Genomic DNA, 23726 nt, shown 5'->3' on the forward strand with positions numbered 1-23726 from the left:
CACTTGGCCTGTGCTCCAGGTTTCCCCTACTTCTACACCTTAGATCACAGGAGGAATACTGTAGCTGTTAGGACCAGCGACTTTGTCCTTACAGCAGCGAGTGTTGTTGAGGAGGGTCAGCAAGGCCCTATCTTGCTTCTGTGTAGACAGAACTGTGGCAAATAAATACAAATGTATGAGAGCATAAAAAAGTTTCAAAGCCTAAATAGAAGGAACGGCACTCATTCACTCAAAAAAGGCTGCAAGGTATTCAATAAGGAATTGGCAATACTTAACTGGATTTAAAATTAAGCATGGCTTTTATTTCCTTTATTAGATTTTTACTGTTATTTCACACTCTATAATGTATGAAGTTATATCACTTTCTTACCACCATGCCTCAGAGGTATGCAGCTTAATCCTCACAGTCAAATTTCTCAAGCTGTATCATTCATTTTTCAAGATTTAAGGGACCTTCCTTTGGGGCCATTTCTAATAATAGCTTCACATACATGGATGGTAATACATGCAGGGACGAATCCGACCATTTCAGATTTTTTTTATTTCATGGGCTTCCTGTGACGCTGAAAGAGCAAAAAGTCTTTGTCCCAACGGGATGCATCCCCCCTTTTTTTTAATGGGCACCTTAATGCTTAGAGAAGGAGAAAAGCAATAATGGGTCCTCCAAGCAAAGGTTCAATCAGAGCTCTGATTAATGAGCATGCTGTCTTTCCATGACATCTCTGAAAAATGTTTCTCAAGAATAACACCATTTGAACACTTGCCTTCGCTGCTCTGTCTAATTAAACTGGTCTGCTATTCTCTATTGATCTTTTTCTCCTGCAGGTGCCTGGACCAGAGTGCCGCTATGCTATAGGCTGTATCCTCAGTGAAGGAGAGAAGAAGGCCGACACAGAGCTTCTCGTTCGCTGTGAACAATCTGGCTTCAATGTGTGCTCCTTCCCAGAGGTCACACATGTGGTCACGACATCACTGACCTGCGGGAGAGTGTTCTCTGTTCTCCTGAGAGTGAAAAGAGTCTATCTACAGTTAGCTCTTTTCATCAAGGTAATGTATCACTTTTCATTTTCCTCCTTTTCCTATGTGCACGAGAAGATTATATTAGTGTTAAGTGAAGAAAAGGACTGAAAGAATCATGCCCCTCATTGGGGAAATTCCAAACAGATGAATAGGAAAAGTACATTTAGCTTACTAAGCGAAACATGGAAGATTCAAATCTGAAAATTATGATGTTTCACATGCAAATGAGACATTACCAAAAATGAGTTACTCCCTTTTTGCAAGTTGTTTTTGAACGTTTGTTTATTGCCTCACATAGCAAGGGAATGCGTTGGATATAAGTGGCTCTACCACAACAAAAGCAGTTCTTTATTGATGTTTTCATGTTGTACTTTTTGACAAACTATCATCTTATCATTTTGTCCTATAGATCTTCTTTTTTGTATATTGAAGCCCTGGGTTCTTAAGCAATGAAGATACAAAAAAAAAAACCAACTTTTCCAATTGTTTAGAAACAATACATGTCCTAAAAAGTGGTTTTGTTGACACTAATGTATCCCGGTCATTGTACTTGTACTTTGTGATATCAATATAAAAAACGTTTTTCATGATAGAGTGATGTCCAGTAAACTAATTCAAGACCGGTCACACTGTTTTTTTTGCTCCAGCCCGACGACATTACCTCCAAGTTAACATGGTTACTAAGTTAGTCGACTAACTTACTCACTAACTGCTCAGGCTGAGTCTGTACTTTCGCTATTCCACATGTATCATTTTTGTGATACAAAGAATATGCAATCTCTGGAGTATTTAGAGCATGATGGCTCTGTACGGCGTACAATAAAACGCGACCTGTTCTTTTTCCATGGCAGTGCATCTCAAATAATATTTTCTGCTGTGCCCCCAAGGAAGAATTAACGTTTGTCTGTAACAGAAGAGACTTAAAGTGCATCAATTTGCCTTGACTTTCTCTCCTCTGTATGTAAACCAGGAGAACATGACACAATCGGACTGGGTGGCTTAATCGAGCTATTGCCTTAATCGGGCTCCGCTCCGCATGTAACCGTAATGTGGGTCATGGTTGAATGTGACTACACATACCTCTTCTTACACTTTCTCCAGAGGAGTTAAGTCAGCCTCATCCACCTCACTACCTCACTTGATTTCCCTCTTCTTCTTAGATTTCTACCATTCTCTAATGGTGTTAATGGTAAACATAAGAACATGTGGCAGTTAACAGTCAAGAGTATCAAGAGCAACACAAGTGTAATGTGGGGAAGCCTCTGTAACACAAAGCAGTGTCAAAAGTGATGGTTTTAAAGATGCTCAGGGACAGCTCATGTGGAGAAGTAAGGGAGGCCAGACACCAAGACGGATGAGCCAGGAAAAAGATGAAGATGGCATTTTTAGATTCTTGAAGAGGAACTGGTGTGACAGAAAGAAGAGCCTTCATAGATTCTCAGCACTAAAACATGTTTCAGACAATTACAAAAAAAGCCTTTGTTGGTTCATGATACACTGTTTGGGGAATGCTGGGAAAGTGAGTCATTGTGAGGTGATGGGGAGTTTTGCGGCTGGTGTTTAATTATGCAGTGTGCGAAAACAGGTGGCAACGCCACAGGTCGTCTCAATCACTTGGCTTCTGTTGGGGAAATGTGGGAGTGTGTTCTGACTGTCTGCCTCAGCCATCTGTTTAAACACCTTTTTTGATAGGCCGTCTCTCAGCTGGCCATAAACCTGTCTGAGGTCACTCTCTGCTGTTGAGTGACTGGGCACTTTCATCTTTGGTTATCATTCCTACCCTGCTGTTTTACAGTTCATATCTTACTGTATACCTTTTAAATAGACGGCAATTCCCTATGACATATTGCTACTGTTTGAAACTAGAAATCATAAACTGAATATCAATGCAGGAGTGGCGCATGTGTTCCATGCAACCCCACATAAATGTTTTCGCAGATCAACTCTGTGTGGTAATTTCTTGCTGGTTACTGCTCTATTTGACTCGTAAACTATACACAGATGAACAAATGCTGTCAATCACATTCAACAGACAAATACGATCCAGGATGCTTGTAAACTGCTCATGAATTTGTACATAAACAGAACTGTTGATGACAAGATTGGCACATGATCTGTGCCACAGCATCTCACCCACATGCCAGAAACAAGAATGATGAATTGTTACATTAGAACTATCGAATGAACTCACTACTTGCGCGTACATACAGCCTATGGTTATTTGGTAACTGTACCTGTAACTTGTAGAGCATGTGTGTGTTAGCGCTTGCCTGTATGTGACAATGTTTTCACAGTTCTATAGTATATTTGGACACCACTTGATCCGGTATGACACTCACAGGATTGTACGCTCTTTCGAGATTGGTGGATTCGTGGAACGCTTAACTTGATTTGCCTTCCAATTTAAAAATAATTGTTATTTGCCATTCACCGTGCATCACGTTGTTAATTGCCACGTGCAGTAAAATGTCAATGTAATGATTTTGCACAAAACTCAGACCCTCTAACTGGGAGAACAGTCACCGGAACAAGCCCAGCAGAACGTTCTGTGCTAAGTGGCTCTGTTAGTGAATAGGGCACACTGATAATGGCTGACACTTTGAATATCCCAAGTGGTGAGACCTTTTCAAACAAGCTCATCAGCATTTAGCAGACCTGGCATGTCCGCCATTGATGAATTCCGTCTGTCAGATTCTGTGCACCGGCCCCATGGTTGAGCCTGATATTTGCAGAGTTGAACCATCGATCAGCTTCTGTGTTTTTCTTGTAAAGCAATGGCTTTTTTACAGGCTACATCACAGCTGCCCGTGCATCTGGAGGCTTGTTGTTGGCACAGAAGCCAGGCCCTCAGCCTGGATCAGGGACCGGGGTGGGAGGATAATAATGCTGACATTACCACAGATCTAAAGGTTTGTGAGAGGCAGACGACGCGACATTTGTTTGCTGCGGGGCACCAAAGTTTATTGCCAGTGCAGAGTTTCTGTCCAGAATTTAAAGCTGTGTCTTGTCCTTTTTTATTTCAGTGTCTCACACATTGAAATGTGATCATGAAGTTGTTTTATCTGGATGCAGAATGAGACCTCCTGTGGCACTGCTGCTCCCAATTATGATTAGTGTTGTCTGAATTTGTTGGAGTGCAGACGCTCATCTAGTGGGTCTGTTTCGCATGCAGACTCTTGGCTGTGATGTGAATTCTGAAAGGTCTAAAAAGGTCATCCTGTTTGTATTCTGACCGAAGAGCAGCTGGAGTTTTCTTCTACAGGATTCTAATGTTGGGTGTCTTCATCTATCATACAAAAGGCATACGCGGCATTGTTTCCTCTCTGCCTCATACATGTGAGGTGTCCTATTTAAAGCTATACTTCTGAGCTTTGCCAAAGCAGCCTTCAAGTTCAAAGTGTTTTTACTTATACATCACACCAGTGGAGAAGCTTGATATCTACCCCAACAGTCTTTTGGCTTTTCCCCATTGGACATCTCACAAACACTTGTGGGAGAATTGCTTTTAAAATCTTCAAACTTTAGCTACACCAACTACATAAATGTGCTTAGTTCCGCATCATAGTTTGAACTCTTTATATAATATACTGCTGTAACCAGCTGAGATAGCATCCATATAGCTTCTTTGTTTTGAGGGGTGAGTTTTGTTTTGAATATTCAAGTCATAATACTCCAATTAACAATAAATACTCTCAAGATGATCTAGTTGATGAGTCTCCATGGGGATGTGGGAACGGGCTGTTGGAGATAAAGTGGGAAGGGCACCACCAGTGAGCTGCAGGATGAATTCATGCCGTGAAAGAGCATTAGGTTGTTGGTAGTGAAGTACATAGAAGGTCAGAAGGAGGTGCACTGTGTCTCGGTAGATCCAGAGTGGCGTCTCAAACTGATCCAGAAAATGGCTGCAGTCTGTGCTGGTTTTGGTCGCAACCTGTGTGCTTTTTAGTTAGTTGGGACAAAAAATCTGTACCCACAGCGGCCAGTTTGAAACACTTGATCTAAAGAAAGCCTATTATAAAGTTCCTTGAGAGGAAGTGTGGTATTGTATGAGCGAGTCAGAGAGATTTGTGAGGGTAGTGCAGTATGATGACAGTGAGTCAGTATGGTGTCATAGTGATTTGTGGTGAGAGTAAAGGCTTATTTATGCTCCCTTTACTTAAAGAATTGTACCCGTCCGTTTCAAACGTTCACACATCACATGCTTCCATACTTGTTGTATATTACTGTTCACCAATACAGCCACCAGGGGGAGCAGCCCACAGTCACGTTTATGACAACTACATACTCCAAAACCAACATGGCGACTGTGGAAGAAGTATTCAGAATGCACCTGTTACACAACAGGAGGCAGCATTGTAGGGGGCGGTGGTCTGTGATGACATCAAAGCAGCAACAGCAACACTGCTACCCATGGTTTCCGGTGGTACTGCACCATTTGGTCTGTAAGCTTTGTGCAGAAACATGGACTAACAGAACGCAGAGCACGGACAGAATGTTGAAGCATAAATGGGCCTTAAAAATGTTGTGGAGGAGAGGCGGAGTAGTAGTAGCTGGAGAAACAGTCGTACTTCTAACAAGCACAGGAGAACCTTTTTGTACAGTCCAATTTGGATAAAAATGTTTACACTTTCATCTCAACTATTTTGTTCTCCCTGCCCATATTTCAACTCCAGTCACCCTAAATAACCTCCCAAGGGTTAAAATGTGGCTGCATATTAATGCTTCAGTAATTGGCCTGAAGCCAGTGGCTGATACCACACGTACAAATTCAATACAGATATCTTCTTGATTTTTAGTGTTAGGTAGGCAGCAGAGTGCCATTGACCGCTTTGAGATGTTAATAAAGGGGGCTAAACATGCTAATAGCTATTCTGAACACAAGGTCAGGTGTTTGATGGTGAGGCAAATTGTTCGGAACTAAACCAATCAAAAATCAATTGAACGTTCCTGGCATGTGATGCTATTTTTATCTGTGAAACAACGCTCTACGAGTGTATTGTACTTCTTTGATGAGGAATGTTGCATCACGACCCTGCCAGCTAACTTCTCCCACTGGAAGCTCAGTGGAGTTTGCCAATCAAAAGTTCAAACATGACTTTCATCTCTTAGCATCTGGGACTCTACTGTTGGTGTTAAATGTCACATCTGCATATGATTGATCTGATTTAAACTTTATTCTCTGTTACGCTGTCGCCCTGAATCAAGATCAGGCTGCTGCGGTTGCAATTTAAGAAGGATACTTATTTTTAGAGACCTTGTAGTGCCACTGTCCATCTCATCAGTCTCACAAGATGGAGTGGAACCCGTGTAGCGTTTATCTTGATGTGATTTTCGTGCATTTCTTTGGATCCCTAGCACGTTATACACTTGTAAAAATGTTTCATTTAATGCATAATTTTACAGCATTATGCAGTAGTCACTGGGATTCAAGTTCCAGCACCCATTGTAGTGTCATGAAACCAGAACCAAACAAACAGTCGTGCAAAAGGGATTTTCAGCAATGTTAACCATGGATTTCTTTTCTTTCCTCACTTTATGATATCAGTTGTTCTCATTCTTAGTGACTCTTGGATTCAGGGAGCTGATCAGATTTCACAGGTTGGAGTTCAGTCAGAGTGGTGGAAACATTTTATGCGCTGTGCTACCCTGTTTAATTCTTAGTTTTTAACTGAATATAATGGTTTTATACATTTCCTCAACCGCTTTTCTAAACCCTAAAATAAACTAAAATAACTTTTGCCCAATGTTTAGCTGATAACAATTCTGGTCGCATCATCTCATGAGCCTCTCGCATTATTTGATGGCTATTTGACAGCTTGATGTCGCTTTTGAAGTTTTGATAGAAGAAAAACGGAAGACAAAAGAAAACACGAAAATGTATGCCATGGCTCTTGTGATGCGAAAATGAGACTCGATGCCTAGTGCATGTCTGTCAATCTCATACCTGCTTGTGCATCTGCTGCGCTGTGTAATTATATTCCATTGAACACGTCATTTTATTAAGTCTGCTGGAAATGCCCCGCTGGCATTAAGCACTTCCACCAGTTAGTCCATAAGGCACTGCAAACAGTTAATAAGCCGAAGGTTTTTAACAAATTTGTTTTCATGATTGAATTTGACTCCTGTGGTCTAATGCATTCAGACAACAGTGAGCGTGGGAATGCGACATTAAAGCCGCAACAGAACCATCTCCAGTTAATAGTAAAAATGTTACCGTTTTTTCTGTCTGTTAATATTACAAGGAAATTACCATACAATTTGTTCCGTGGACAAAAGAAACACAAATTCTGCCAGTCATTTGAGACGTCTTCTCTTTTATGCTCTACAACATTTTAACAGTCCAATTGTGTTTTTCGTTATAGATAGAAATGTAAATTAAATGAATCTGCTCAAGTGGCCTCTTGAGGGATTTTCAGCACGTCTCAATCCAGGAGGCAATTTTGAACCATTCAAGTATAAGAGCGACATCATCGCGGGTGCATTTAACCAAGGTCCTGAGGTTTGGGACCTCGGCGAATGAACTAGAGAAAATGGGAAAGATAATAAAAAGGGCTTAAGAATTAACTACTTCATACAGCTCACTGACTTTCAAAGGGGCCTCTTTCATTCGTCTAGGCTGAATACATTGTGGTAAAGAGTATTGTTGCTTGAGTGACACCTGAATTGTTTGTACTGACAGCTATTACTGCCTCCTGTTATGTCCTGTGCCACTGATTTGTTTCCTCACATGGCTTTAAAATGAAATGCAGCGTGCGTAGCAGAGCTCTAGAATTACACCAGTCATCTTCCTTGTTGGGGAAGTCGAACAAAGAAACAGATGAGGGAATGTTAGTTCATCTTTTACACGCAATACAGTGGTGTAGAAGAAAGGAAATGTTACTGTAGCTGGTGAAAAATAGAAACACGTGTGTGAGAGGAGGACAGCACTTAAGAAGTGAAGTCCTCTGTAATTGTGAGGATTACTGTCATTAACACCGAAACAACGGGAAATGGTTAAATGGTTTAATGTTAGATGTAAGAGGCCGACAGCTGGACATTTAAAGCAGCCACACAACTTGTGCTCATCGTTTCTTTCACTTACTTGCTGTTAGGAATCCTATTAATTCCAAACTACTTCTCAGCACACTTCATAGATTGTCTGTAAACAAAGCTGTCCAACAAATACACTACATTTTTTCAAATGATTTAACTCCATTGAATATACCAGATCGCCCATACCCAAACCCATCTGTTTTCCCATTTTTGTCCAAGGACAATTCAAAGATATCCAAAGATATTTTTATTCATTTACCAGGGGAAATGTGCATATATGAAGGAGTTTTCACTCTTACCGAATCAGTCCTACCTCTTCCGTGTTGGCTGAACCATGTGTCGTGATTGGCTAACTTGTACATGCTGGTTTTGTCAGATTTGTTGCTGGCTTCGGCGTATGCTGAGGTGCTGCAAGCGTGAGAACTCTGTTTGGTGAGAGTGGCTGTCATATTCCTAACAGATGTTTTTTTTAATGGGGAAAAAAATCACAATACATAGAAGACAGAATATCATGTGCATTAAAGTGATTTTATTGTTACAAACTCATTTCAGGCATACCTTTAGTTACATTTAAAATTTCAGATTGAACTATTCTACCGCTGAAGAGGGAAGTCGATTTACTGAGTGCTGGCCATAAGACTTAATACACCTGAATAGTACAAACATATCCAAGTATTTATTCATTAAATATCAATATTGTTCACTTGAAATATCGAGTATCAAGCAAGTATTGTGTGTATTTTTGTGTATTTTAGCTTCTTGAAATTCCCTATCAGCACATTCTCCAATTAACACTTCAAAACTATCAAGCTTTTGCCAAACAACAAAGTTAACATTTGCTCCTTCACCCTGCATTCCGTGCATTACATTATAATTGCTTCCATGAAGTACATTTCTAGGAGCTTCTACCTCTGTTCAATTTTTAGTGAGTCAGACTGAGTTCACCACCTGCCTAAATCCAGGTCTTCAACCTTCGTCTAGCCTTTCCGATGACTGATCGATATGTCATCCTCACACACAGAAGAAACAAGTAGATGGCTCTGAATTCTTTTGACCCTGTAGAAACCTGCTGAAATCTGCAGTTTATTTACTTTAAACCAATCCTCCCGGGAAGTTTATTTTTCTTGACACCCTGATCACTTTTCAATGTGTTCTCTCCCATATTTTGTATCAGTAAGACGACGTAAGAGGACATTCTGGCCCACGTATCAAGCAGTGCTTTTGATTCCTACCTTTCTGTGTGCAATTTTTGCAGGACCTAGATCTCTATTGGGTCATGGACAAGTAAACCCTCAACAGCTTGGACGGGTCAGAGGTTTGGTGTGCACATTGGCAGACAATGTAGAGTCGCCAGTTAATAACTGTACATTTTGGGACCCTTGGAAGAGAGCAAAGTGCCCAAACCATAACCATTACTGTGGGGGTGAAGCTATAAAGACAGTGCATCCATACTCCCGAGTCACTAATCATAAATGAGAATATAAGTCCAATAATAGAACCGAAGAGAGACACTAATACAGGGAAACGAACACTTTTTGAACCTTCAGTATCAACTCTTCCTATAGTTGGATTGGAACGTGAGCTGTTTTTAGACTGTTGTGAAACGGATTAGTTTTACCTCAGTGATGATGTGTGGTCACAATAGTACGATGTACAAATTATTTTTTGTTCTTAACTGTCAAACTATATAAAAAGTTTAACTATAAAACCTTTTTCTTTTTCTAAAGGGATTGAATAAATGAATACTGACTGTGGGTACAGGTTTTGATTACTGTACTTTTCACTTGTCCAATGTGAAATTTCTCTTTCTAATAGATGGCGCAGTGCTTCTCTTTGTGGTCCGCGCCAGGAAATGGAAATCATGTGCTTAAAAACTGGGATATTTTTACATTACTTAAGGCCCGCAGAATTTTAGAAAGTCATTATCAACTACTTTGGTCCCCCCGTTGCCGCCTTCTCATAAGGATGTAGGTTTTTATTCACTGACTTGAGTGTTTCACTTCACAGCTCTTTCTTTTGGTCTAGGAATTCTTTTGGTGACTGCCACTAGATCAGGCTTGTTTTTGTCAAGATCAACGTTACTGTTATTGGCTCTGAGGGGTTTCCTAACAGTTTTAGTTGTGTAATTGTAGGGGCACGCAACAAAAAATGGCCTACTTAATCATTAATAATTGACCTTTTAATATTTGACTTTAAATATCCATCATAGCAATCTCATTTAGTTTTCTTCTTCTCTGTTTTGGTCATGACATACAATTGTATAATGCAGAGCATGTGGAATTGAGGCACTGAAAAATGATCACTGTGAAGGGCTGAATGCATCGTGTTTATGTACAATTAATCTTTTATTTGGATTGATAAATATTTTTTTCTCTGTAATTAATTCATTGAAGCGAGTCTCTTGAAATTGGAGCCATAGTAATTTGTGTAGATGATTTGTTTATGCGTATCTTATTGAATATACAGTAGGACATAAGCATCTTGTTCGTCCAACCTATTTTTAGCTTCCACAAACAGCGTAGACCCTGTGGTATCTTGATCTCTGAAGTATGTATATTATATATAATATTATATAGTTTAAGAGGCAGCAGAGAGAAGTTCTTTCTCAAGACATTCTCAAGAGTCTTTAAACTTTCACATACATTTCTTCCGCGGTTAAAAACATCCATTCGTCCCTTTCTTCACTGAGCTATAGCTGTCTTCATTTCTCAATATGCTACCTTGGCACATCTCTTCAACCTGTCTACTCAGTTGTTAAGTGTCAGATCCATCATTTAGAAAAGGGCACTGTTCTTCAGGCTCTCATTGTTTGACAGACTTCTTGTCCACTGCTGACAGGTTATCCTCGGTTTTTTTCTTCCTCTGCATTAAATGTGTCTGTTTATATCTCCTGTATGAAGCGAAGTATCATCATTTTGATAGAATATAATAGAGTTATGGGGATTCTAATACAACATTTTTAATGTCGGATTCAACTGGGAGACACTTGCTTGAGTTTTATTCACATATTCTGAACTGCCTTCAATTCTCCACATCTAAGTCACATATGGAAAAACAGCAGAATATTTATGGACTAAAATATGAGTCATTATGTTTAAATATCAAGATTATGGACTTGAAATATCAAAGTGTTTCAAGTGTAAAGGTCCAACAAAATACAACACTCAACATTCTAGTGCAGTGCAATGAAATTGGCGATGGCCCTGGACAAAATAAACATATTTTTATCCACCAAAATTCTATAAAAATATAATATCTCCCTTTCTATTTATGTACGTAGATGGAGCTGCATTGGTCCCAGAGAAAGAAAGTGAATGTAGTTATTAAAGAGATGATGTGTGTTGAAAGAATGAAATTGTGCTAAAAAAGCAAGACTTGATAAATGACATACACAGCAATGTAAAAGTGATGATCACATTTGTCAGTCAAGTGAGCATTTTCATCCTTTGGGAATTAAGAACAAAAAAAAAACATTCCAAAAAATTTCAATCATGCCGACCTTACTGAAGATTCTAAACAGATGTGTCTCTAGATGTAAAAAAAAAAAAGATGCCATTAGCATCATCAGTTTGTATGGTTACAGTAAGTGGCATAGGGAGACAAGCGTTTCAAGCCAGACTTAAAAGATTCATTCACTGGTAGCAAACCCTGGTCACTGGACAGTAGTCATTAAGTGGAGGCTAAGTGAATAGCTGTGTATTTCCCAGGACTCCGATCTTGTTTTCTTTTTATCTAAAAATATTCCTTCCCGCTTTTGCTTGTTTTTCAAGGACACACATGAAGTATTTGTATAGAGAATCCCTGCGCAGATGTTGTTCCCCAGGCACAGAACCTGGAAAGCGAGGACACCAGAACATCCTCTCCCTCATGTTGACTATCCCTCTCCGGCTCCCCGAGGAGCTGCAGAGTCGCTCGAAGCTCTCGACAAGCATGGGAAATTGTCTGAGCGGTGATTAAGGAGCCGGCTCTGCACAGCTCTGTGTGAGTGTGCGTGTGTGTATATATGTATTGCTTGATTGCACTGGTAATTCCAGACACTTTAAACAATTTGATTTGTTTTTTTATCCTTTGTTGCCGTGTGTGAATCAGCGCTTTAATAAATTCTCCATAAACAACAACCACATCTTGGTCTTGACACTTGTTCTTATGAATAATGATGCACCACAGTGTAATTACGATGTTCATATACACACAATCTATTTATTTTATATTGACACAAAGAGCTTTACTGCAAATTAACCATCAGTTGGCCTCAGGCACTTTCTTGCAAGTTGAACGCGCGCAATACAATAGCAAGCCATTCTTAAAGAGTCTCTAATATAGAGAGTGAAGTGGTCATATATATCGTCTGCAAAGTTGGCGCTGTCGAATTTCTAAGCTAAATAAGTGTAAAACAATTTTTTAAGTGAATCATATTCAGAGCAGTTTTGCACTAAGCAAGAATCTGAAATGTGCCTCTGTGATGAGTTATAACATCTATCAGGAAGTAGGTAAAAAAGCTCTCCATCACTTGTCAAAATCACTATGTAGTTAATGTTCATAAAGAGAAACAACTTTTTTTTTTTTTTTTGTCTACACTAGCTATACCATACTAGCTACTGTATTGGTTGAATCGATGTCGGTGACCCACTAAGTATGTTTCCTCTTAACCCTTTCGATCACTCTCATATTATTTTGCAATATAAATAGACTTGGAACCTGCATTACAAGGTGTTTGTGACGTAGCAGCTTATCAATGTATATACTTAGCCATGCCATAATTCATGGTCCTAACATCCAGCTATCTTTTTTCTTCATTTAAATTTGTCTGATCCGTAGTGTTTGAAAAGATGAATAAATTCATTCTCAAACAATGAGCTTCTCCCTCTGGAAATCAAAGGGGTGTGGAATTTGGATCTACGACTGAGCACGCTAGCTCATTCCTGCGCCTCCTGGTCTGGACTCGAATGAATGTGGAAAACCTAAGAAAAATCAATAATGCACGATCCACAATCCTTCCCCAATTAGAGAGGCCTACATATGCCCAGTCCACTGACGGTCTCATTATTTGGCTGCCCTCTGCCCTCAGTCTGCCGGCCAAAAGATTCAGAGGAAATGACCTCATGGCTTCTAAAACCTCATGGGGCAGGCTGTCGACTCCAAACATTTACCGGCCATTTCACACTTGGAAGTCAAACCGCCAAAGCTCACTTGGTAATTGACTCAATTTAGTCACTTTTTCATTCTGCTTTTGGATTCATCACGTATACACATACTCATGTATCTCCCTGAGCTCAGTCTCATGAAGCCTTTCGATCTTGGTGTTTACCTCTTTTTGAACCCAAGAATGATCCATGAACAACTTCTCATTTCCAGGGTTATTATTATTCCATATGCATCAACTGCATCATTAAATGCATATTTAGATTGCAGAGAGGAGGTTCTTGTGCTGTAGCCTTTCTTTGTAGTCTTTGAAGAGGAAGGCAAAGACTATCTTCAGATAAAATTACAGTACAGCAATTCAATGTTTTGTGGCTTTTCTTGACCAGTCATGTATTAGTCAAAAAGTAACCTTCATTATGTAGGTGGGAGACCCTGGTCAGGTCGCCAGCAGGGCTCACATACAAACAACTTCTCATGCATGCACACACACGACTGCACAATTCAGTGTCTTCAGTTCATCGTTTATGGAAGGAGGTTGGAAACCCCAATGCCCACGACACATCCTCGCTCACATGGTGTATATATGTTGATGTTGGGAAAGTGCATCTTATACCTATACCGACGCTGAAGGCAGCCCACAGCGTTGCACTGTTGACACATAAAGCATCTTCTAACACAGTATGCTAGTAGCAGTAATAGTAGCATGTGTGTTCCTGTCATTCAGCATGGACAGCCACATGAGGGGCCAAATATACCAACTGACATTCGATGTAATTCAGTGAAGAGAGCTTTATCTGTGGTAACGGCCATGCCGTTTGTTGCCCTGTACATGATGCGGCATGTACATGATGCACCGTGCATCAGTAGTTGATGCTCCGTGCGACAATGCACGATCCACGCCGCCCTGCCAGGAACGCTATGGAAGGAAAACAGTCTTTCAGTTCATTAAAACACCTGCGCGTAACATTTTACTTTATGGGACGCAAAAGTCCACTTTCCGAATGTCTATATATTACGCCATCGTAGTGAGGATGGGTTGGTCCTCAAGAAAGGCAATGATGGATTCCGGACTTGATATGGTTTCGACTCCCAAAACTTTTTTTTTTCTTATTCACAATTTCCTGTTGCCTCCATTTAATACTGCTGTTTTTGTTTTTTTTAATGCTTTTCTTCCTCACAATATTTAGCAGTAAAAGTCAACCGTAAACCTACTTTATCTTCTTTACAAGGGCTGTGCTGTGTCTGTATTCTCATCAACATCTCTGTCTGTGAGCCTCAGAGCAATGCCAACACCATCACTTCTACTAGAGTCCTCCCTCAAGCTGCTTATATCCACCCACCACGTGATCTTCTCCCAAAATTACCGTCTGATATTTAAGGCTCTTTCTTGATTTCCTGTTGGTCTCGAATGACATGGTTGCATGCCGACAGTGTTTGAACATCCAAGGCTACAGCCTATGGTGAATGAAACATCTTTGCCTAAAACGTGTATAGGCTTCTGACAAAAGTGTTGCTGTTTATTTACATGACTCCCTGACCACAGGGACCAAAGTGAAGTTTTATTTAGTCAAGTTGTCTATTATGAACTTTTGGGGAGATATTTTGGAGCATTTGTTATGTTGTGGAATTTCTTGACTTCAATAAATAGTGGATTGGCTTTTATGAATATTAATTGAATAATATTTGCATAGAGAGTGAGAAGACAAGTTCACAGTTTGAAGTTGACACTCTCACTGACGCATTCTCAGCGAGCATACACTTGAATCACTAGTCGGGAGGGATACACAGTAACATCCAAATGAACCCTGAGTATTTTATTGAAATATGTTTATCTGTTCTCTGAGTTATTCTGTTGACAACTAAACACACAAGTGACTGCTGTGCTAAATACGTAACCTAATGTAATAACATTGTACATGAAAATGTACAAACTGTTTGCAGCTATTTCAGATCAAACTGCTTTTTAAAATTTCATGTGTTTATTGGATTCTATATTGCAGTGCAACCAGAATTCCATGTTAGCGTTTAGCTTCCCTTCAGGGTTGGTCATTGTGGTTCTTCTATATCCCCATCATTTCCAGCCAACTCCGATTACCAGGGAGTCACCCTATGAACCTTCATCTTCATAACAATTTATATGATAATGCCTCAATCATTGAGGAACGCTGTGAAGTTAATATCATCAATTGACAGAGATCATCCCTCAGTTTTTACCAGATTGATTTGCAGGACAAACCCCAAGTCAACGTGATAGAAACGGCTGCGCTGCGATTTACTCTGCTCTTAATTTTAGCTCAGACAGGAAGCATCCCTTCGTCTTCCACTTTCTTTTTGAAGAGGGTCACTGGTTACAGATGTTTCCAGTTTTGAAAATGCACACATAATTGATGATAGTGAAGTTGATGAAACTGACAAGCAGCCGGAGGCTGTCATAATTGGGCTGAGAGACAGATGGTGTGACACGTCACAGAACAGTCTCTTCTTTCAAAGAATATTTTGTGTGGAGATGGTACTGCGAGCATGATCACCCCACCACGGCATACGCTCGTCACTCCACTTAGCAGCAACCTACTTGTCACTTCTTTGACTTTGTTTAACACATCCGTCTGCTGGGGACAAAGGGATTTCGCACGAACGGTATCTGTCAAGACATTAAAAAAATCTGGGAAGATGCAAGTCTTCTCACACATGCGCCAAGATGTTATACATAATTCATCATTTACCAGAAAGACATGTCGGAGAGTCATTTTAGAATGGTGAATATATCAACATGTTCCATGCTTTTCATTTTGGATCAGAGTGGCTGACGGCTATTTATTTTGGCCACATAGGATGCATGTTCGCCCAATACCAGGTTAATGACTGGTGCTGTTGAACCAGTGGGCGGCCGGGGAGTTCATGTTTTACATTATCATTCTAATTTGGCAACATTTTCTTACTCCCAACATGACTGAGAGAGAAACCTGCTAACTTATTCGGTCACATCCTCCCTGGCTGTGAGGAAATCTAATAAATGATTCCTTTGCCTGTTGATCTCTTGGTGTGATATCCCAGTCACTCCCAGGTGAAAGGTGACATATTTTCATTGTCTTGGGTCAGTACCAAGACCCTCTCACCTTGACTATTCAACAAAAATCCCAAGAGGAGTCAGTTCCATTCTTACAAGCTACTGCCGTCCCTGTGCTGCAGTCCACTCCCGTCTGCAATAGAAAAAAAAAATGCTCTAAATGATAAAGATGTTAAGGCTTCATAGTACTGGCATAAAGTCACATGGTATGTTATTATTAAAATCTTTTAATTTAATTTACCATTTTTTATTAATAATAATTAGTCTTGTAGTAATATCTGGACTATAAGCTGCTACTTTTTTCTCATATTCGGAACCCTGCTGCTTATAGAACGATGCGGCTAATATATGGATTTTAAAGAGCGTCAAAATATAGTTAGGCATTTTATTGGCCCCTCAACTCTCAAAATGCGCTGTTTTCACCCATGCGTCCACAGCTCCGCCCACAGAGCCGATCTCTTGGAGGACCGGAGATGAGAAGCAGCAGCTGAGACCAGCTGTGGTGTCGGAACTTCAGACAGGCGGATGAAAACTGCACAGTTTGAGCGCTTTAATGTTTGCGAAACCTAACCTCATTGGTGGCTGTGTCAATTTCTCTGTTGACAAAATGAGAAGGAAATGGACTAAGTAGTGGAAATTCAATTCAATTACACTTTTTTAGCTCTAGCATGAGACAGCGACTTGAACTCAGACAACAGTCACATCTGCAAAACATATCACCAATACACGTGCTTGTTACATACCGTACGCATCTTATCTTTTCATCATCTAAAGTCAGTCAGACTTGATTATAGGATGAAAGAGAATGGTCCAAGTAAAGCAACTATTTATATTCCAATGATGATTGGATGCTTATGGTTGTCTAAACACAGTTGTAATGGGAGTTGCTTCAGAAAATGTGCACATCATATTTGGATTATGGTCTTTTATAAAGTCTCTTATTTGTTTTTATTGAGAGTGATTAGAATGTTGAATAAGACACTTTATTTTATTTAGAATTGTTTCCGTTGTTCCGGGTGCCAAAAGTTTGTTTGAATCTCACGCGATATTAACGGAAGTAGTACAGTGTGAATCAGCGGGATTTGCTAGAAACTTCAGAGCCGCAAAGACTAGCTGCCCAGTCACAAGGCGAACACGGTAACTTGTTGTGTATTGTCTATATGTCTACTTTGTAATGTAATCTATGTTTGTTGAAAGCTGAAATAGCTTTTTCCTTTCAGTTTTCACGGTGTCTCCAGTACGTCTCGAAGAGCAATAAAAGCCTTTTGTGGACATCAGTCGTGACGTGGATAAACTGACTGGCAGTTACAACAGCAAACAGTGTTGTTATTTACTTTTAGTATTTTGAATTGGCTCATTAATTTTGAATGAAAATGAATGCTTATGAGAAAGCACTCGGCAACCTTGTGATATACAGTACTGTCGTTTGGCTGGAAATGTGGGCCATGTGAGCGTATGACAAGCCTAGTGTTTCTCACTGTAGTTGGATGGGTGTTGGCAGTCCTGCTGAATATCGGTGCGAACTTGTCATTTTGCCGGAGTGTTGTGTTTACTGCTGCCACAGTGACACCTTTTAGAGCCCACCCACTTTAGTCCTTGTAAAACCAGACTGAACACAGGCTGGTTCGATAGAAAGCACTGAGATTCTGCGAGTCTCGGTTTGAGAACCAGAACCATGTTGGTGTGGAAAACCTCTGGGAGGCAAAAGTTCACTTGAAAGCAGTCGATATTTGACGCCTTTATTGGAGTGAAGATCTGAACGTATTGGTCACTTAAAGAACTAAGGAACAGGATGTCCTTTGCCTCTCATCTGATGCGGCTGCAAATAAAGGCGCTGCTTTTCCTGAACGGAGCCTGAAACCTGAATCAAAAGACTTTGAAACAGAAGTATACACAGGTTTCATTTCACCAAATGAGACCCGACGTTTCAATTTGATCACATTGATTACTAGCTGATGTTCTGATGAAACGATTACAGAGTAGCTTGAAAGTGTAGTCATGTCTAAAATGGGAACGTAACAGACATTAGCAGTGCATGGATGGAATAACAAAATCTGCTAATGAAAGGTTAATGAGCTTGGAGAGCTGGTGTCTGACATGTCATACATCCTTCTGGTAATAGAGTGAAGCACGGTTCTGCCATAATATAAAGGTCTGTACAAAAATGCGGCCCCCTAATGGTTTCTTGGAATAGAGCATGGACCGCTGCGGAATTCAGACGCAGAATAACGGGCGTTTGAACATATGATCCCTAACCATGTGAGGTGCTTGTACCAGAGAGCTTTTACTGTGAACTCACTTTAGAATGATTCATATTTCTGCTCGGCAGAGACACTCCTCTACATCCCTTTTTGTGATGCACCATTAAAATGTGATAATGAAACAGATTTCCGCTTCACAAGCACTTTATTTATTTTTATTCCAGGAAAGACGGCTCTGTGCTCATCCCTTCCTGGAGATATACAGAGAGGGCTTCATCCAATTCATGGTGCCATTGGCTCGACAGGGAGACTTCTATGTACCTGAGGTCCGGCAGGCGCAGAGAAGACTGTCGGAAGACTCACAGTCAGACTCAACAATATCAGGTTTGGTCTTCATTTCTGGTTTACACACACACACACACTTATTGATAAAAGTTTGTTTCACCAATAAATATGGATCTGGTTTATATTTCCACACAGCATATTTTAGTCTTGATCTTTGTGTTTTCATCACCCAAAGCTTATGAGAATATAGGAAGTAGGTATGCAGTCCATTGGTAAAGCGAGAGCTTTGCCTTTTTGGCTGTGCTCTTTCTTTACGATGACAGAGTCACCATCTACTTTCCTGAAAACGCTGCACTGATCCATGAATTGAAGCTGCATTGCTTCTCTCTTCGATAATCACCAACACAGTGTTGATTTCTAAACTTGCAATTCTTCCCGAGGTTATATAATTTTTTGTAACAATGGTTTCAAGAAACGCGTTGGCCTTGAAAACGCAATATCAGGGAGCATGTGTCTGGCTTACAACTGTGGCATCTGGGGTGGGACTTGTGAGAATTGGACCTTGTTGCTCCTGCTGTGTAGTTTATGAGCAGCTTGCGCAGGGAAGCTGTGATTGACACCTTCTCAAGTGTTAATGAAAAGCCCAAGCACAACAAGGAGCTGTCTGAGTCCTCGGTTATATTTGCTCTCAGCGACGACTCCTGTTTATTTTGTAGAGCGACTCCGACTGGGTTGGTGAAACCGCTGTAACACAGCTTGTTCTGACACAAATTAACCCTCATGAGAGAGTATCGCTTTTGAAGTCTTTTCAGGAGTTGAGATTAAATTAAGTTACGGTGAGAGTTGAATCTCAAGATAAACAAGGTGACGCATGTTTTCTCTCTCTGGCTAAAGTTCAAATTCACTCAAGAGTGAATTCAGGCAGTAAAACACAATTATGAAATACTTTATATTTGAATTACTGTTGAATATAGTCTGTTATTTCCATCTGTAACTGATAATCTGTTGCTGGGTTGGGGAAGCCGACTTCTTTTCCTTATGTGCTGCAGCGGGTGAACGCAATTCTCAGAGGTGCTGGGAAAGCTTCAAAGTCAAACATCTCAATACGTACATGCATCTTATTGTGTGCTGGAAGCTAGAAGTTAATTTAAAAATCAAATAAATTATTTTGGCAAAATAAACAAGCACAAATAAATTAAAAACTGATGTTAATACTGTGTGTGTGTGTATAAGTTGTGTATTTATTATTAGCTGTTGTTGGGTGCACTTGCTGAATTTGTCAGGGGTTTTGGTCCTCTAATTTCCTCCCAGTCCGTGGGGCACTTGAGACGCAAATTGCCCCGCAACAGAGTCTAAGATGCTGACTGGATGCATTTCTTTTGCCATGTGACCATTTCATGTGAGCCTCAGCGCTGAAAAGCAAAAAACAGGACGTATGTACACACATATATATATATATATATATATATATATATATATATATATATATATATATATATATATATATATATATATATATAAACAATTGTTAATTGTACCATGACTACAAAAGGGTTCAGAGTGAGCCATCACATGTCCTCTATAAAACATAAATCATGAATGGAAACAACATATATATATATATATATATATATATATATATATATATATATATATATATATATATATATATATATATATATATATATATATATATATAGTACACTGGCTGTGTCTCATAAAATAATACAGTCTATTATTTTATGAGACACAATTGTTGCAGTACTGGGAGAACTTTCAAACAAAACACAACAAAACTGAGAAGAACTGAACCTTATCGGCAAACCTGTCACACAGCAGAGTTGATTTTCAGTCTTGTGACAGAACCTGATGTGTATCAAGTCAACCAGGTCATTGGGCCCTGTGTCAGACAGGGGGGGCTTTGTGAGCCTGCTGACCCCTTCACTCACGCTCTCATCCTCGATGCATGAATCATGTACGCTGAGAGGAACCACCCTGCCTTCAGGAGCAGTCTAAAAACCGTGCTGTCATTCACTGATATGGCTTATTTTGCTCCACGTGGAGCTCTTTTCCAAAACCGTGTAGAAAGCTGTCAGCCATCTTTCCTATCCTAAAATTGGTGATTAAATTCCACAGCCATCCTTTAACACTGAATGAGCGCTGACATTAAAGAGTTGGTCTTGACATGATAATTCTTCAACTCGGTCTAATGACTCACGGTCTCATTAGAACTCTATGGTGTACTTTAATTCCTAATCATGTCATTTGTTAAGTTAGCCCCAGCGGAAATTGGTGTGCCATTTAAATGTGGCACATCCTTTATACATGAATGCACTTTAACAATTAACGTATTTGCAAACACATCTGTCAACAGCAGAGAAAGGGGTCATCGAAGAAGACATGTCATTTTTTTCTCACCCACCCCAGGTGCATTTACCTACGTCAATCTTTATTCATTTATTTTTGTGTGTGCCAATACAGCAGAATGAATAAAACAAACAAACTGCTCAAATTAAAAGAGGAGGTGAACATACTAAAGAATAAAAGCCCCAACACCTTTGTTTAAAGCGCATTCTCATTGTCGTGAATTGGATAGTTGCATCATGCTCACAACACGAGAAGCGTGGAAAAATAAAGATTGTACAATGCATGAGTGGGCAACATTTCTGAATCTTCCAATTATTTAAATGCATAATAACGTAAAATAGGGCAATCTTCAGTATTTCTTTATCATCCGAGCAGCCATAGTGAATTACATAACTTTAATAGATGTTTGTCACAGGTGACACTCTTCTTCACCTCTCAAGGCACGATGGTGGCTGGGCTTCATTATTATTATTAACAGCAGGTCAGTGAACTCCACTGCAGCCTCCGCTGCTATTTACACTGAATTGTCACCTATTTCTGCCCTGAAACAGCATCTGTTTCTGTTTCACTCCAAAATGTACACATTTACATGACAGCTCAGAAAACTGAATTATTTATTGCATTAGTCCGGAAAAGTTCTGGCTTTTAAAATGCATGTAAACAGCTTCATCCAACTACTCGGGAGAAATAGGACTTTCTCTTAGTCGGACACCACAACCGGGATAATGTGGATAATAGCTGGACTAAGCTACTGTAGCTTGTGCGGCTGCACGAGCAGCGGAAGTAAACACACTCCTGGACTTATCACGGTCTAATGACGTCCATCTATACAACCAAAGAAGTTGTGTGTATCACCTGATGCAGTGTGTGTGTGTTCCTGGATCTGAGCCGATGTCTGCGGCGATCACATGACAAACCTGATATCAGTTGTGTGACGACGATGATCTGCAGATTTGTCTTCAACTTCCTACACTCAGGTCGTTTTGATCATTAGTTTTCACAAGAAGACGTGATTTGTTGGTTTAAGGAGACGCTATCACCGCCACGTTAGCAACCGTTAGCATGGCTGCTAAGTTTTATCACGCAGTTGGCGTGACTCTCTGCTTTAGATACTCCACATCTATCATTCTGGACCTCTGAAGTTAAACTCGTTCATCAGTCAGCACCATTGCTGGCTACACAGTTCAATATAACAGTCTGAAACAGCTTCAGCTGGAAGGTGTGAAGAGCTCACTGCGCCACCCCTACCACTCATAGCTCAATTGTGTCTGCACTGCATATAAACCGTGAGAACATGATGCAATCAGACTCAAATTTATTCTCAGCGGCTTCATCGCGCTATTGCCTTACTCTACATGTAACCAACCGTAAATGTTGCCCAGAGTGAAGTGACAGGCCTCTGCCATCTGCTTGTGTAAAGTAGTAACTACGTCAGGCTTCATATTTGCTGCTTGGCTTGTTTAAATGCACCACTGTTGCTTGTTGAATCTCTGCGCCAATGGCTCTTAAAGAGTTAATATACACTGAGAATGAGCGGTGAATGTGTTGGCCGAGCACAGGAGAAAGAGGTTGAAGTTGTTCACAAATAAATACAACCCTCTGAGCTACTTTCTTCCAAACCAAAGCCTTTTTAAAGGATTTCTTTCTTCTTCTTTTTGGCCGATACAAAAATGCTCCAAAATTGATTTTCGAGTGCTTCAGCGAAGATCTGAGAGCAAAGTTGCAGGTTAACCGCACATTTTAAATTGTTCGCGGAGTGAATTTCAAGGAGACATCTATTGATGCCAGACCTGTCATGGACTAGTGGCCTGTCCAGAATGTAGCCCACCTTCTGCTCTATTGGCTTTTGAAGGATAACAGCCAGGAAATTGGTGAGTGTGTTTGACATTTCCTCAACCAATTTATGCTTTGGGTCCAGTGTGAGAGGACAGTCTAACAAGATCCCAGCTGAAGAGTACGGACACCACTATTAGTCTACTCAGTCTATAACTGACACAAATGTTTATATATGTATATATATTGTATATATATATATATATATATATATATATATATATATATATATATATATATATATATACAAACACACACACAGTGGTACCTTGGTTTTTGAACGTCCCGGACATTGAACAAATTTCGAGATTTTTTTGCTTCTGATTTCAAACGAAAATCCAGAACTCAAACACCCCGAAAAAGACGGAAAAAACATAATGTGTGCGGACCGATCAGCTGACCCACAACGCGCTTTGTTATTGTGTATAACGCAGCCTCTGTATGCAGACGTGTCCCGTTAGCTACATTTATTGACTGTTTTTTCTTCACATTGAGGTGTAGAACCTTTCCTGTCTCCGCACTGGACCGTGGTAGAGTGTCACAGGGGAGGAGCTCGCTCTCCACACCTCCGAGGCTGGAGCGCTCACTCCAGGGTTTGATGTCCTGTTGTGGGCTGGAGCTGGGACAGGGATGAGGCGAGTCTGGGACAGAGCGTTACTTGGTTTATGACTTTGTCACAGCCAAACTGCACAGAAGCGCACATTCAGAGCTGGACACGCACCGGGCACCTCTTCACTTCTGGAGAGACGTCACTCACTCGGCAACCCCTCCCACATGCA

At 40.3% G+C, this 23726-nt stretch overlaps 1 protein-coding gene across 13 annotated transcripts in view; it reads left to right on the plus strand.

Annotated features, from left to right (window-relative positions):
• LOC128761115 (testis-expressed protein 264 homolog) overlaps nt 1-23726 on the plus strand; it is a 38169-nt gene that overhangs the window by 3037 nt on the left and 11406 nt on the right. For all 13 annotated transcript variants that reach the window (XR_008414900.1, XR_008414902.1, XR_008414903.1 and 10 more), the window contains exons 2-3: nt 826-1047; nt 18687-18846. Coding sequence is in view for 1 of the 13 variants with exons in the window: in XM_053869057.1 (XP_053725032.1) it covers nt 826-1047; nt 18687-18846 (382 nt within the window). In the remaining 12 variants the exon portion in view is untranslated. The remainder of the gene's footprint in view (nt 1-825; nt 1048-18686; nt 18847-23726) is intronic.

This window comes from Synchiropus splendidus, chromosome 6, assembly GCF_027744825.2.
Source record: "Synchiropus splendidus isolate RoL2022-P1 chromosome 6, RoL_Sspl_1.0, whole genome shotgun sequence".
NCBI classification, from domain to species: domain Eukaryota; kingdom Metazoa; phylum Chordata; class Actinopteri; order Syngnathiformes; family Callionymidae; genus Synchiropus; species Synchiropus splendidus.